This window comes from Symphalangus syndactylus, chromosome X (assembly GCF_028878055.3).
Source record: "Symphalangus syndactylus isolate Jambi chromosome X, NHGRI_mSymSyn1-v2.1_pri, whole genome shotgun sequence".
Classification (NCBI taxonomy): Eukaryota; Metazoa; Chordata; class Mammalia; order Primates; family Hylobatidae; genus Symphalangus; species Symphalangus syndactylus.
The window spans coordinates 147,858,557-147,875,656 of record NC_072447.2 but is presented as its reverse complement, the minus strand read 5'-3'; the positions used below and the strand labels follow the sequence as shown (position 1 = coordinate 147,875,656).

At 41.2% G+C, this 17,100-nt stretch overlaps 1 protein-coding gene across 1 annotated transcript; it reads right to left on the bottom strand.

Annotated features, from left to right (window-relative positions):
* Positions 1-10,980: 10,980 nt before the first annotated feature.
* Positions 10,981-12,108, bottom strand: LOC129476224 (sperm protein associated with the nucleus on the X chromosome N1). Its single transcript, XM_055268937.2, has 2 exons — positions 11,978-12,108; positions 10,981-11,333 (listed from the first exon to the last, which is right to left on the bottom strand). The coding sequence occupies exons 1-2, from the start codon at positions 12,050-12,052 to the stop codon at positions 11,100-11,102; spliced, it is 309 nt and encodes a 102-aa protein (XP_055124912.1). The 5' UTR covers positions 12,053-12,108; the 3' UTR covers positions 10,981-11,099.
* Positions 12,109-17,100: the final 4,992 nt, after the last annotated feature.

Genomic DNA, 17,100 nt, shown 5'->3' with positions numbered 1-17,100 from the left:
CATTTAAAGGGTGTTTCTTTAACTAGCTCAAGATCATATTTTTAGTTATAACCACAGCTGGGGCTAGAACCTTATATGATATGAGTCACTATCAGTGTTTTTTCTCATCACCATGCTACACTTCACTGTCCACGCTTGTACCATCATTCAGCAAGTATTTACTAATTGCCTATTGTGTGTCAGGCTTCATGCTATTTCCAGATGATACCACAGCAAACAAGGTCAGTCAAGCTACCACACATCCTTGCCACTGTTCAAGTTTTTACATAACATAACTCTTATTTTTCAAACGATATCAAGTTTAAAAAACACAACAACTTTCTCCTTTACACCAGGGAAATATGATAGCAAGTGTTGGACATTTTGATGTAGAGAGTAACAGGCATGGTGAGATATTTGCACCCACAGGAAAGAGCTGTAGTGGGCAAGGCCCTCTGAGGGCTCACTAGATATCACCAACAAAAGCCAGATTGATAGCAGAAGAGGTATACAGATTTGTTTAAGGGGTGTACATGGGAGCCTTCAGAATGAAGACCCAAAGATACAGGGGAAATTGTGCATTTTATGCCTGGGTTTAAAGAAGTATGGACAGAGGCTCAGAAATAGGATTGGACAAAAAGGGTATAAACTAATACTAATGAACTGAGTGGGGAAACACAGAAAGGCATGTATGTCTAGATTATTCTTGGCTTCTTTGAGCAGCATTCTTCCTTCTGGGTGTGGGGCAGGGACCCCTCTGAAATGGGGGTATTCTGACCTACAGTCAATTTCTTTATGGCTAGTTTTTACACAGAAAATTGGAGTGAAAATGAGAGTAATATTTTTAGCTTTTTATTTTTTTTATTTTTTTTTTTGAGACAGAGTCTTGCTCTGTCGCCCAGGCTGGAGTGCACTGGCGTGATCTCGGTTCACTGCAAGCTCCGCCTCCTGGGTTCACGCCATTCTCCTTCCTCAGCCTCCCAAGTAGCTGGAACTACAGGTGCGTGCCACCATGCCCTGCTAATTTTTTTTTTTTTTTGTATTTTTAGTAGAGACGAGTTTTCACCATGTTAGCCAGGATGGTCTCGATCTCCTGACCTCATGATCCGCCTGCCTCAGCCTCCCAAAGTGTTGGGATTACAGGCGTGAGCCACCGCGCCCAGCCATATTTTTAGGTTTTATTGCTGGCTTTGGGGAAACTATGTTTTGGTTTCTATGACACACCTTAGGGAAGAAGGACTCTAGTTTCTATAGCTAGCCTTGGGGGAGAATGAGACTGAGAGACAGGAGGGTAGGAGAAGATTAGAGAAAGACTTTTGCTCCTGAGGTCTTCATTTTGGGGTATTGTTTTCCGAGCTCCAAAAGAGCAAAATTACAGTTGATCATTTTGTAAACAGCTTTTCCAGGACAAACACATCCGCATCAACTGCCTAAGGGAGTTTATGCCACTTTCCCCTGAGTTCCCTACTGTGGTCCTACTAATCATAGGTATGACACTCAAAAAGTGTAATCTGACCTGATTCCACATGTCGCCATATCAGAGAGTTGAAGAAAGACAGTGTGATCGCTCCTGAGACTTTTGCTTCTCTGAGTTCAGTGTTCTCAATATGTCATCCATTTGCTCCACCGGATCCATTCTCCACTCTACTTTGTGCTGCTAAAAATCTACTCATATAAACCATGGACTGTATTAATAAACTGTCTTGTTCTATGGCTTCGGGTTAGTTGTAGTGAATGGTAGGTCCCTGCAGATCACTGGAGAAGGAGGAAAATGAAGTCAGAATATTTATTTATCTGGCTCCTTCCTTGGAGAATTTCTGTAATTTCTGAAATTTCTATTTCATTTCTTCACCTAGATGATCACTTTTTGTCTGACAGTTCTCTATACACAGCTCCCTAATTCTCCCGGTTCCAGTAATAGTCTCCTCTTTCTCCCTATCGAACTTAATGTTAGTAGCAGTTGCCCTCCTGTTTCCAACTCTAAGTTATTTCTTCTGGTTTCCCTATACTGTCCCATTCCTCTGTAATCACTAAGTGTTAGACATTTATTAAACTCTCCTCTAATTTTCCTATTAGAGTGTACGGTCTGTTTACCATCAGAATGACACCTGATACAGTTAGTTTCATCATTTGCCCCATGACACCATTTCAAGTCTCAACATCACTCAGATTTCTTCCCTCCTCAAGTGACGATTTAATTGGCCTCTATTCCTCTTAAAGGTCCACAACTGGAAATACTCCTTCAAGTGTAGTCTGATCAACACAGGACAGGAAGAAAAAGTCACCTCTTGCTTTAGTTACATTTCCGTGGAAGTTACTCAAAGATACTAGTAGCTTCTGAACAGCCTTTTCACATTCTTAGTTCACAATCTATTCACTGTCAATTGAAAACCTCTAAGTAGATTTTTTGATACTACTGTTAAACCAAATGTCTCTCATTCTATTCACAAGATGTTAGTTTTGGGATTCCAAGATCACAGCATGCCAGTGTTCTCTAGTAAATTTCTCTTGTCTGATTAAAATCATAGTTCAAGTGGTCCACAGTGTAGCCTGTTTAAACTCTTACTGCATTTAAATCTTATTATTCGAAAAAGCTTCTAATCTTTTTGTCATTTTCAGACTTAATACATATATTGTCAACATCTTTGTTCTAACCCATTGTCATGAATCTGTCAAAGAGAAGGGAATATGAGAATATATGGATGACAAATAAGTACATAAAGATATATTTAACATCATTAGCCATCAGGAAAATGCCAATTAAGACCACAATTAGATATCAGTACACACCTTCCAGAAAGGCTAAGCTTTTTAAAAGTGACAAAACCAAATGCTAATGTAGATGCAAAGAAACTGGATCATGCGTGCACTGCTGGTGGGAAGGTAAATGATGCAGCCACATTAGAAAGTTGGAATTTTCTTACACAACCAAATAGGGAAACTACCATACTACCCATAATCTGGGTAATTATTACAGAGAAATGAAATCTTACATTCATACAGAATCCTGCATGTGAATGATTATAACAGCTTTATTTGTAATAGCCAAAAACTAGAAACAGCCCAGATGTCCTTCACCTGGCAGAAAGATTAAGCAAACTGTGGTATATTTATACAATGGAATATCACACTCAGGAATATAAAAGAATAAACTATTGATATATGCAGCAACATGAGTGAATCCTTAGAGACTTATGGTGAGTGACAAAAAAAATTGATATTGTTTGGATGTTTGACCCCTCCAAATTTTATTTTGAAATGTAATTCCCAATGTTGGAGGTGGAGTCTGGTGGTAGGTGATTAGATTATGGGGGTGAATCTCTTATGAGTGGCTTAGCACCATCCCCTTTGTGATGAGTGAGTTCTTGCTCTGAGTTCACATGTGATCTGGTTTTTAAAAGTGTGTGGCACCTCCTCCCTCTCTTTCTTGGTCTTCCTCTCACCATGCGACATGTCTGCTCCCTCTTCACCTGCCATAATTGTAAGCTTCCTGAAACCATAACCAGAAGCAGATGCTGGCACTACACTTCCTGTACAGCCTTCAGAATTGTGAGCCAATTAAACCTCATTGCTTTATAAGTTATTCAGCTTCAGGTCCTTCCCTTCCTCCCTTCCTTCCTTCCTTCCTTCCCTCCTTCCTTCCCTCTTTCCTTCCCTCCCTCCCTCCTTCCCTCCTTCCTTTCTTCCTTTCTTCCTTCCTTCCTCCCTTCCTTCCTTCCTTCCTTCCTTCCTTCCTTCCTTCCTTCCCTCCTTCCTTCCCTCCTTCCTTCCCTCTTTCCTTCCCTCCCTCCCTCCTTCCTTTCTTCCTTTCTTCCTCCCTTCCTTCCTTCCTTCTTTCCTTCCTTCCTTCCTTCTTTCCCTCCTTCCTTCCCTCCTTCCTTCCCTCCTTCCTTCCCTCTTTCCTTCCCTCCCTCCCTCCTTCCCTCCTTCCTTTCTTCCTTTCTTCCTTCTTTCCTTCCTTCCTTCCTTCCTTTCTTTCTCTCTTTCTCTCTCTTTTTCTCTCTTTCTTTCTCTTTCTTTCTTTCATGGAGTCTCACTCTGTCACCCAGGCAGGAGTGCAGTGGTGCGATCTCGGCTCACTGCAAACTCCACCTCCCGGGTTCAAGTGATTCTCCTGCCTCAGCTTCCTGAGTAGCTGGGATAACAGGCACCCACTACCACGCCCAGCTAATATTGGTATTTTTAGTAGAGGTGGGGTTTCACCATGTTGGCCAGGATGATCTCGATCTCCTGACCTCATGATCCACCTGCCTTGGCCTCCCAAAGTGTTGGGATTACAGGCAGGAGCCAAGGCGCCCAGCCTCAGCTTCAGGTATTTCTTTATAGCAATGCAAGAACAAACTAACACACCAATTCCGAAAGGTTACATACTGAATTATTCCATTTATATAACATTCTGAAAATAACAAAATTATATAGGTGGAGAATACTGGTAACTAGGGGTTATGAACTTGAGAGGGAGGTTGGGTGTGGCTATTAAAGGACAACACGAGAGATCTTTGTGTTGATGAAACTCTTCTGTATTCTTATTATGGTGGTTGTCCCTTGAATCTAGGCATATTATAAAACTGAATATAACTAAACACACACAGATGAGCACATGTAAAACTGGTGAAATCTGAATAGATGGAGTGTATTAATGTCAGTTTTCTGGTTATAATGTTATACTACTCTGTTGTGATATCCTATCACTGGAGGAAACTGAATAAAAGATACAGTGTGGTTTCTCACCATAGTATTTCTTACAGTGGCATGCTAGCAGATATATTAAAAGGTGTTCAACATCATTAATCATAAGAGAAATGCCTATTAAAGCCAGTGTATCACTTCACACTTGTTAAGATGACTATTATAAAAAATAACAAATGTTGATGAGGGTGTGGAGAAAAAAGAACCCTAGTACACTGTCGGTGGAAATGTAGATTGGTATAACCATTATGTAAAACGGTATGGAGGTTACTAAAGAAATTTAAAAGTTGGCCGGCCATGGTGGCTCATGCCTGTAATCCCAGCACTTTGGGAGGCTGAGGCAGGCGTATCACTTGAGGTCAGGAGTTTGAGACCAGCCTAGCCAACACAGTGAAACCCCATCTTTACTAAAAATACAAAAAGTAGTCATGTGTGGTGGCACACGCCTGTAGTCCCAGCTACTTGAAAGGCTGAGGCAGGAGAATCACTTGAATCTGGGAGGCTGAGGTTCCAGTGAGCCAAGATCACGCCACTGCACTCCAGCCTGGGCAAAAGAGTGAGACTCCATCTCAAGAAAAAAAAAAAAAAGTAACTACCATATGACACAGCAATCCTTCTGGATAAATACTCAGAGGAGATGAAATCACACCCTCATAAAGGTATCTGTACTCTCATGTTTATTGTAACATTATTCAAAATAGTCAATATAGAAACAACTTAAATGCCCATCAATGGATGAACGGATTTAAAAATGTGTGTATGTGTGTAGTTATACGTAGTTATACTGCACTAAATATTATTCAGCCTTAAAAAAGGAGATTTTGGCGTTTGCCACAACATGGATGAATCTGGAGGACATTGCACCGAGTTAAATAATCCCAACAGAAAGAAAAACATTCGATGATCTCATATGTGGACTATATAAATAAGGGGCTCAAAGAGACAGAGGTAGAGAATGAAACATTGGGGGTGGGAGGGGAAATTGGGAGATGTAGGTCAAAGTATACAAAATAGCAGTTATGTAGGATGAACACATATAGAAATCGAATGTACAGGGTGACTAAAGTTAAGGAAATTGTCTCATGATCTTTTGTTAACTAAGTAGATTTTAGCTATTGTCACACACTTAAAAAACTGAGAAGACCTGTAATCCCAGCACTTTGGGAAGCCGAGGTGGGCGGATCACGAGGTCAGGAGATCGAGACCATCCTGGCTAACATGGTGAAGCGCTGTCTCTACTAAAAATACAAAAAAAAAATTAGCCGGGCATGGTGGCGGGCGCCTGTAGTCCCGGCTACTCGGAAGGCTGAGGCAGGAGAATGGCGTGAACCCGGGAGGCAGAGGTTGCAGTGAGCCAAGATCACGCCACTGCACTCCAGCCTGGGCAACAAAGCGAGACTCTGTCTCAAAAAAAAAAAAAAAAAAAAAAAAAAAAAAACTGAGAAGAGAGATATGTTAATCTGCTTCACCATAGTAACCATTTTTCTTTCTCTATGTATTCCATAATATGTTGTAAACCTAAAATATACACAATAAAATTTCTTTAAAATAAAAATAAAAAATCCATCACACTTCTATATGCTAACATTGAACATGTGAAAATCAAAATTAAAAACATGATACTATTTACAGTCACTTGAAAGAAAATGTAATACTGGGGTATAAATTAAATAAAACATGGACCAGAAGGCAGGTACAAATATTAAAAATCAACATATATTTCTAAAAATATAAAATAAAAAAATATAGCTAATATATCCATTTATAAGGGAATAACAGATTATACATACATAGAAGCATCTTAAAAACAGGGCTGAATGAAACATTAAGTATTGACAATGGAAACGTAAATTGAAAACAAATGTCCACAAACAATAAGAAACATGTATTAACACTCATACAGAGAAAAGGATACACATCAAATGCATTACAATGATTGCCAATGTAGACAAGAGAAATAAAACTGGACCATGGAAATAAAAGAGAGTGAATGAGTCAATGATTAAAAATTCTTCCCTTGAAAAATATATTGTTTTATTGAAGGGAATATAATAGAGTTGTTTTGGCATCCAGTGTAGAAGACTGAGTTATATTCTTTGAGTTAATTGCTCAAGACCTTCTCCCGTTTATTTACTTATTCATTCTCCTTTATTTCCATGACCCTGGAGGCATCACGCTACCTGACTTCAAATTATACTACAAGGCTACAATAAACAAAACAGCATGGTACTGGTACCAAAACAGATATATAGACCAATGCAACAGAACAGAGGCCTCAGAAATAATGCTACACGTCTACAACCATCGGATCTTTGACAAACCTGACACAAACAAGCAATGGGGAAAGGATTCCCTATTTAATAAATGGTGTTGAGAAAACTGGCTAGCCATATGCAGAAAAATTGAAACGGGACCCCTTCCTTCCACCTTATACAAAAATTAACTCAAGATGGATTAAAGACTTAAATGTAAGACCTAAAACCATAAAAACCCTAGAAGAAAACCTACGCAATACCATTCAGGACATAGGCATGGACAAAGCCTTCATGTCTAAAACACCAAAAGCAATGGCAACAAAGCCAAAGTTGACAAATGGGATCTAATTAAACTAAAGAGCTTCTGCACAGCAAAATAAACTATCATCAGAGTGAACAGGCAACCTACAGAATTGGAGACCATTTTTGCAATCTATCCATCTGACAAAGAGCTAATATCCAGAATCTACAAAGAACTTAAACAAATTTACAAGAAAAAAATCAACCCCATTAAAAAGTGGACAAAGGATATGAACAGACACTTCTCGAAAGAAGACATTTATGCAGCCAACAAACATCTGAAAACAAGTTCATCACTGGTCATTAGAGAAATGCAAATCAAAACCACAATGAGATACCATCTCACGCCAGTTAGAATGGCGATCATTAAAAAGTCAGGAAACAACAGATGCTGGAGAGGATGTGGAGAAATAGGAATGCTTTTATACTGTTGGTGGCAGTGTAAATTAGTTCAACCATTGTGGAAGACAGTCTGGTGATTCCTCAAGGATCTAGAACTAGAAATACCATTTGACCCAGCAATCCCATTACTGGGTACCCAAAGGATTATCAATCATTCTACTATAAAGACATGCACATGTATGTTTATTGCGGCACTATTCACAATAGCGAAGACTTGGAACTCTCCATGTTCTGAGCCACCTAAAGCTGGGGGTGGAGTTATACAGGCACTCTTGTATCCACGAACACTATGACTGTGCTGGGTCAGACCTGAAGCCAGCACAGAGCTAGGTCTTGCCCAAGGCCTGCTGTAATTACTCCCTGGCTGCTGTCTTTATTTGCTCAAAGCCCTGATGTTCTATAATCAGCAGGTGGCAAAGCTAGCAAGGCCTCTGTCTTTCCTTTCAGGGCGGTGAGTTCCCCCAGGTGGGTTCAGAGATGTCATCCTGGAGTCAGGAATTAGAGTTAAAGAAGACCCTAGAAATCTACCCGGTGTTCTATTGTGCTGCATCTGAGCTGACACTCAAACCACAACTCAAACCACAAGAAGCCATTCTTCCCACACTTCCCTCCCTTTTCCAAAGGCAGGTGAGCCTCACCCTGTAGCCACCCCTACTACAGGCCATGGAGAGTACTGCACCACTACCACTGATGCTCCCTTAAGTCTCAAGGGTTCTTAAGTCAGCTCATGGTGAATGCTGCCTGGAGTGGGACTCACACTTCAGGGCAGTGGGCACCTGTCTGGTCACGGGCACGTCCAGAAATGCTATCCAGAAGTCAAGTCCTGGAATTGGGGACCCCAATAGCCTGCCTGTTACTCTATTCCCCTCTTACCATGCTGGTACCTGAAGCCAGTATGTCTGAGAGGTTCACCCAAGGTCCTTGATGTAGTACCTGGGGATATTGCTGCCGTCTATTTAGGAATCAGGGGCTATTCAGTTGGCCAGTGATGAATGCTGCCAGGGCTTGGTCATTTCTTTCAAGGCGGCAGGTTTCTTTCTGGCCCAGGGTGTGCCTAGAAATGTTATCCAGGAGCTAGTGCCTGGAACAGGGGCTTCACAACCCTGACCAGTGCCCTGGCCCGCTGTAGTTGAGCTGGTATTCAGGATGCAAGAAAAAAAACGCTCCTCACTGTTCCATCTCCTCAAGTGGAAGGAGGGGGTCTTTTATGGAGCCGCTAGCTGGGCAGTCTGGGGCTAGGGCAGGGGTGACACCAGCACTCACTTGGATGCCCCAGCTGGTATCTCAGTAGGTCATTTGCACCCCTCCACATACCCGCCACAATCCACTGCCTCTGGGCCCAATTCTATGCTAGAACTCACCTACGAGTTACAGATCTTATGGCCTAGACTGCCTTTAAGGTTGTCTGAGAAACCTGGAACAGTTTTTCAGCCCTTGGTGGCAAGGTTTGCAGAAACTCGAGTTCTGATTACTGGGATGGGTAATTTCCCTCTGGCTAGAGGTGGTTTAAATGCTCCCTTCCCAGATGGGAGTCAGCTAAGTTTGGTCTGGTTTTCCTTTCTCCTGTAAGAGACAGCACTGAGTTCAGTGACCCACAACTGCTCTGCTCTTGCTCTTCCAGCTTCCAGAGATGCTCTTGACACCACACTGCCACTTGCCTAGGGTAGGGAAGGGGTGGGGTCAGCGATTTAAGACTGTTTATTCTAACTCTTCAGTGCCTCTTTCAGTGATACAACCAGGTACTATGGGAGTTCCCCTGATTTTGGGTTCTTATGGAGGTGTTTTCTACTGTGTGGATAGTTGTTAAATTTGTGTCCTTGCAAGGGGGCTGATCTGTGCAGCCTTCTATTCTGCTTGTCTTGCTCCGCCTCTCTCAGCTTAGTTTTGTTTTTTTGTTTGTTTTTGTTTTGTTTTTGTTTTTCCTCTGCAATGCCTAAGGCTAAAGAATGTGATCCCGTATTACTATCCTAAATATGAAAAATTCTCTAATGTCACGTCCTGGATGGAAATATTGGTTTGCAGTGAGAAATACCTTCAACTGTACATATCAAAGAGTAAGAAAAAAAGCATTGGGATTTTTTGTTTTTACCTTGTGGTCCAACAACTTGAAAGAATATTCTTTTATTCCAAAGACGGTATGTGGGGGATTTTGTTCTGGAAATCAGTGCTAGGTATTTAGGTATTTGGTTGGAGAAAAGAAAACTGGTTTTTGTCTATTGATATTTAGTATATTTTATTTTTTTCGTGTTATCAATGACAATGTTATGACTTAGCAAACAACAGTTACAAATAACTAAAATTGTAATTGCTCCTGCATTTTTATTTAACTCCCTCATGTGTCCTGAGAAGACCTTCTTGTTTTACCTAATTATCTCTCCAACATCCCCTGAACTCTCAACAGGTAGGCACTATGTGAAGGTCAAGTCAAAGACAGAAACTAAAACCCCATCCATCCACAGGTGACTCCATGCTGAATCCCTGTGGTGTCTTTTCCTGCTAACCGATGTGTATCCACCAAGCAGTTTTCTTTTTCACTATAAATATTATACTGTTTGACATTTTAAGAAACATGGTAATCAAAATCTATAGCCTTAATTAAATGATGAATTTCAGGAAATTATCATGCAAAATGGAAGTGTTATAAAGCCGATAATAGACACACTCTCCTAAAAATGATCTCACCACATCACACCTAACCCTTCTCACCACCTTGCAGTTCACATTCCATGGAAAAAAGCTCCTCATACTTAAGAGTGTTTTACTTTCCTTTTCCCAAGTCATGGCGATTTTGAATATTCACACTTTGCGGATATCAACACATTTCTAAAGCATACTTATCTTGATTAAAGACTGTTGAGGTCATTAAAACAGTAACATAAATATTTAAGATGCATTGAAATTTTGTTTTAGAATTGGCTTTTCAATCATTTCATTACAAGCAATGCTTTCCTGCTGTTTACTTACTCTTACATCTACTAGCTTCTTTTGTATTGTGCTTTGTGTTTTACAGAACATTTACTCTTTATAAAGCATATATTTCTAACCTAGGAAAATATCAAATGGAAAGGGGATGGGAATACCTTTGATATGTACATTCAGCAGCACTATGTGCTGCCGGGTACAGTTGCGTGAACATATACACATCTCCACTTCCCGTGAGATAAAATTTTAAGAAGAAAATTTTCTTTAGGAATCAGTCCTCCCCCAGGCCTTACTTACAATGTCTGGCTTACTGTCAACCTGTGGGTCTGTCCACCAACCCTACAGGACCTCATATCCCTCCCTTCTCAAATGCCTACCTCTTCCCTTCCCTTCCCCCCAACCATCAGAAAACAGGCAGAGTTATACACAGCCATCAGCTTCTCAAACTTGATTTTATTGTAATCATCGCCATTGGTGGGGAGGATTTGTCCAATTTGGTTTCTCCACATTTCACCAGTTCTCCCCAGCCTGTGAAGAAGATCCTTCAGATGCTTATGGGTCTTCTTCCTCCTTGGCAGATGTTTCAGCCGATATTTCTAGGACTTCGTCCTCCTCCTCTTGCGCGGGATTGATGGAGTGCTCCGGGGATTGATCCTTCTCCCGTCGATTTGAATATATTTTCTTAAACTTCCTGTAGCGAACCACTAATAGTGTTGAGTATTCAGATGTTTTCATCTTTTTCAAAGTCGGTTCGGGGGCTGAGCCCCTGTTTGGTGTCTCCTGCATCTGTTAAGAAAACAGGGATAGGCCAGAAAGACATTATTTTGGGTCAATAGGATAGAGACTGGATAGCAGGGGGGGCTTCATAAGAAGAAGGAATGCAGGTTGAGGAAGGGGTTTGATCCGGAGAAGAACAAGGTTGAATCACAGAGTAGGGATCTATGGGGAAGAAGAAGAGGAGCATGGATAAGGTCATCTGTTAGTCCAAACTGCACCATTTTTTAAGTTCTTTGCTATTTTGCGGACCTTGGTCAAAGTGAAACATCCCATGGGGGTTCAGGCTGTGAGAAACATCCTGCCTAACCACCTATCCACAAGACGGACAGAGGCCCAACTAAAGAAACATCCCTATCATATCTTGCTTGGCAAAGTTCTAAGGAACGCCACAATGATATTCCACCAGAAAAAGGGCCAAACCACCTGATCATAAGAACATCTTATCAATATCCTGCTGGGCAGCAAGCCATCCTGCCCAGTGCCCTCCCACCCATACCTATAAGCACCCCAGCCTGTAAGCGGCGGTGGGCTCTGGTATTAAGCACGTCCCCCACTTCCACAATTGTCTGCAATATTCCCGTGTTGCTGTTTGAGCCGCCCCCGCTCTGTGTGTCTTTCACCCTCGCCTTCGCTTCAAAACCTGACAATCTTACCTCATCATTTTCATCGTCGGACTCGCAGGGGCTCTTCCTCTTCTCCCCATTGGTGCTGGGAGGTTTACTATCCATAATGAGGCTTTTGTAGCTTTTGAATCTTCCCAGTGGCCCAGAGCTCTTGCCCTCCCTATGTATACCCTCCTGGTGACAAGGCAAAGCCACATCCTTGAGCTTTGTTTGATCATACAGGCAGTGTCCCAGCCAATGGCAGCCCTAGGATGTCTTAGACATCACAAATCACCACTGCTGACAACTCCCTGGGCTTGCGGGCGAGGGGTGACAGGGGTGTAGAGCAAACCAAATGCTGTTGTTGTTTCAGCATCCCCTGAAGATGCATCCCAAACCGATCTGCCGCCGCTCCTCATTTCTCCATATTTAATGTTCATGGTTCACATGGAAGCAAGAGGATGATTCCTTCAAGCCCTTCCCCACAGTCATTCCTATTAAGTGATTCATTCTTTTGTCCTCCAGCCCTCACCATGACTTAGTATTTTCGATGTCTCACCTCAAATCCCCCAAGCTAGTGTGGCTACATTTGTTTATTGGTGGAGATGTGAATTATCCCATTTTCCTCCTACAGTTCCTTCATATGCACCTTGAAGACCATTTACCTTTGGGCTACTGCCAGGCAAATTTCAACCCATGTTCTTTTACCCAATGTCCATGTAGTTCTTTTAAATTTCCTATTTCCAATCTGAAGTAATGGCCTTCAGTCTGTCAAAACTTTAGTGAATAAACATTCTTTACCGTGTATCTTAGTCTTGTTTCAAATCAGGGGTGTATGTTCATAGTAAATGTAGTATCCCAACATGAATTCTACCAGTATGTGGGGTGGGGGAAGGAGTAAATATTCAAGTTATGGAAGTTGTTCTGAGTATTTACCTGCAGGATACTACAATCTAAGACTAACATGAGGGTACAAGCTTCAAGCCTTGGTGGCATCAAGCCTCCGTGGCTTCCATGTGGTGTTAAGCCTGGAGATGCGCTGAGGGTAAGAGTTGAGGCTTGGGAGGCTCTGCCTAGATTTCAGAAGATGTATGGAAATGCCTGGATATTCAGGCAGAAGTATGCTGCAGGGTTGGATCCGTCATGAATGACCTCTTCTAGGGCAATGTGAAGGGGAAATCTGGGGTTGGAGCCCTGACACAGAATCTCCACTGGGTCACTGCCTAGTGGAGCTGTGAGAAAAGAGCCACTGTCCTCCAGCCTCCAGAGTAGTAGATCCACTGACGGCGTGCTCTGTGAACCTGGAAAAGCCACAGGCATTCAATGCCAGCCTGTGAAAGCAGTCATGGGGCTATACCCTGCAAAGTCACAGGGGTGGAGCTGCCCAAAGCCTTGGGAGCCCACCTTTTCCATCAGTGTGTCCTAGATGTGAGACATGGAGTCAAATGAGATTATTTCAAAGGTTTAAGATTTAATGACTGCCCTTCTGGGTTTTGGACTTGCATGGGGCCTGTAACCCCTTTGTTTTGAGAAATTTCTTCTTTTTGGAATGGGAGCATGTACCCAATGCCTTTATCCCCATCGTATCTTGAAGGTAATTAACTTGGTTTTGATTTTACAGGCTCATAGGTAGAAGAGACTTGCCTTCTCTCAGATGAGACTTTGGACTTGGACTTTAGTGTTAATGCTGGAATGAGTTAAGACTTTGGGGGACTATTGAGATGGGATGATTGTATTTTTCAGTGTCAGAAAGACATGAGATTTGGGAGGGGTCTGGAGCAAAACAAGATGGATTCTGTCTCCCCATCCAAATCTCATGTCAAATTGTAATTTCTAGTGTTGGAGGAGGGGCCTGGTTGGAGGTGAGTGGATCATGGGGGTTGTATCTAATGGTTTAGCATCATCCCCCTAGTGCTGTCACATGGTAGAGTTCTCACAAGATCTGGTTGTTTGAAAAGTGTGTAGCACTTCCCCTTTGCGCTCACTCTTTCTCTCTCTCTCTCTCTCTCTTTCTCTCTCTCTCTCCTGCTCCACCATGGTAAGATGTGCTTGCTTCCCCTTCACCTTCTACCATGATTATAAGTTTCCTAAGGCCTCTCCAGCCATGCTTCCTGTATAGCCTGCTAAATTCTGAGTCAATTCAGCCTCTTTTCTTGATAAATTACCCAGTCTCAGGTATGTCTCTATAGCAAGAGAACAAACTAATACAATAACTTTATCAAAAAGAGAAAAACATGTTTTCTCTGAGAAATCTACCATTAAATAACTGAATGAAAAGCAATGAGCTGAAAGAAAATGTTTGCCAATCTGACTGAAAAGTTTTACCTGGCATATACATATAAAGACTTTTTAGAAATCAATTAAAACATTCAAACAGCAAATATGTGAACAGACATGAACAAAGAAGATATGTGGATGGCAAATGAACATATAAAAAGATGTCATTAAGAAAATGCAAATGAAATCCTTGAAGTGATACCCCAACACTTCTGTTAAGATGGAAAAAGAACAACAACAACAACAGCAAAATGGTACACCCTCTTGATAACAGTTTGGCAGTTTCTAGAAGTTTACACTCACTCTATAGGCCAGCAATCCTACCTCTATTATATTTACCCTAAGAATTTACCTAAGTGAATTATATTCACAAAATAACTGTTCATGAATGTTTAGTAGTATCTTTATTCAAAATCACCATAAACTGTAAACAACATAAATGCCTTCAATTGGAGAACTGATAACCAGAATGTAGTACATCTATATAATGGAATAATACCCAGCATTAAATAGCTTAAAAACTACTAATACAAACAAGTTGAATGATTGTCTAGAGAAATATGAAGACTGAAAAAAGACAATCTCAAAAGAACATGTACTGTAGGATTCCATTTATATAACATTCTTAAAAAGCGAAAACTATAAGAAGGAGAACACATCCATGACTGCCAGGGGCTCGGGGTTTGCGGAGAGTTTAACAGTAAAGAGTTTCTCAAGACAACATGCGACAGAGTGAGGGGGTGATGGAACTGTTGTGTATCCAGATTGTGTTGTGGTTACATACATCTAAACATGGATTATAATTCATAAAACTGTCCATGCACAAACGTTAATTGTACAGTATGTTAATTATAGATAATCACACAGGTAAGACTCAAGTTGAGGATATCTCGGTATGTGAAAGAATGTGATGCTTCTTAAGGAAAGTCTACACAATATCTCACAGTCTAAGCTCCATGAGGGAAGGGACCATAGCTTAAAGCCATGTACTACTAGTGATGACTGTCATCCCTGGAGCAAAGTTGGTGCTTACTACACATTTGTAGACCGAATGAATAAGTACTGAAGTCTGTTGTGGCCACTTTATTCCTTATTTGCCTATTCTGAGGCTTTTTAGGTAATATTATTTAATCTACCTCAAATATAGGGGCCAGAAACCAAATTGGAACAGATATAAATCACTTTAACATCTCAGGCAACAAAGTTTTCTATACATTTTTCCACTCCTAGCAACAATATAAGTCTCTCTTAAAAGAAAAAATAAGTGAATAGATCAGTGTTTGGTAGATTGAGGCTAAGGAATCTATTAGACAATCCAAGTAGGGGTGTTGAAGTGGCAGCTGAATCTCTAGAAGAGAGATGTGATCTGTAGATTCAGATGTGTGGGTTTGGTGGCAGTGGAGGTCAGCAAATAAATTAGAAGAACTGGTAAAATCTGAAGAGTAACAATGACAAGTGGATCCAGGGCAAATGACTAGGAAACATAAACTTCTAAAATGATAGCAGAGAAAGTAGAATCTCAGAGTTTGAAATAGAATTGACCTCAGAGAGAAACAGAAAACCGGGAGACAATGGTGTCACATAAACAAGAACAAAGTCATATCAAGAACAGGGTAGTCACAGTGTCAATGACTGCAAAAATGTCTGTAGACAGAGAGAATGAGGACAAGAGAAGGTGTGATGTTCACTGATTATCAGAAAAAGTTCCAACTATTAATTTTCTATTTTGTTCCCATTTTATTCAGGGAAAGTAATGTTCTTCAAATTAGAAAGGATAGAACAGACAGTTTAAAAAGGGAATTCTCACCCGAGATCAACAAAAAGGTAGCAGGAGATTATCTATTTACTAATAATGTAAGCCCTTGGGTCCAGCCTAATGAAATCCCCAGTGTGAAAAGACCTTACAGGTATAATTTCAGTCACTGTCAGTAATTTTTAACGTGGCTTGTAAAACTAGAGAGAGATGCTCACAGAATGGGGAGAGATGAAGGTTGCTTAGAATTTCAAGAAAAATAAACAATTGAGGATGTATACAATAACACTGTTTGTCTGGCCTTGAATCCTGACAAGGTGTTTGGTAGCAGGAGAAGTCAGAGATCACTCCAGGTTTTAGGACCAGGTCACTTATTGATGCTGAGAATATTTTTTAAAATACAGAATCTAGACAACAATTTGGAAGGAAAGGTGAAGGGTGTCATTTTGGCATCTCAGACCTGAGCTGAAAAGCTTGGCTATGCAAATGTAAATGCTGGAGACAAGAACAGACACTCAGCTGGAGTTTCATATGGGGGGTCCAGGGATGGATGATATTTTATGTAATGGCATTTTTTAAATTTTTCAAAAGTAGTAAAAGGAGAATATCACTGGGCCAGGAACTGAACTTTGCACAGTGCTTAGCATGAGTAGTGGGAGAGAAAATGATGCTCGGGAGAGGCGATGGAGAACCAGGAACATGAAGTGTCAGGGCAAAGGTCAGAGCGGGAAGGAGTCCCGTGAGCATACCATCCTCTCTTACTCACCCACCTCTGACTTTGCTCAAGTTATCTCCTCTGCCCGGGATACCCTTCTCCCACACTGCATCCCAATCACCAGGTTAACGTCTGTTCCTCCACACATCTGCACCTCAGGTGTCATTATTTCCAGACAATCTTCCCTGTACCTCCTCCCTACCATTTCCTCACAAATTAATAATAATAGCCATGCCCCTGCTATTCCTCTATTGTGTTTGTACAAGTGCACACAAGACTATAAATTGGCTTTGAGATAAGGATGTATATCAGGTCTCTCTCCGTGGCTTGGAAATGTCTGTCTTCTCACCTTGTGTCTTCACATCATCTTCCTTCTATGCATTTCTCTCTGGCCAAATTTAATTTTTTTTATTTTTATATATATATTTT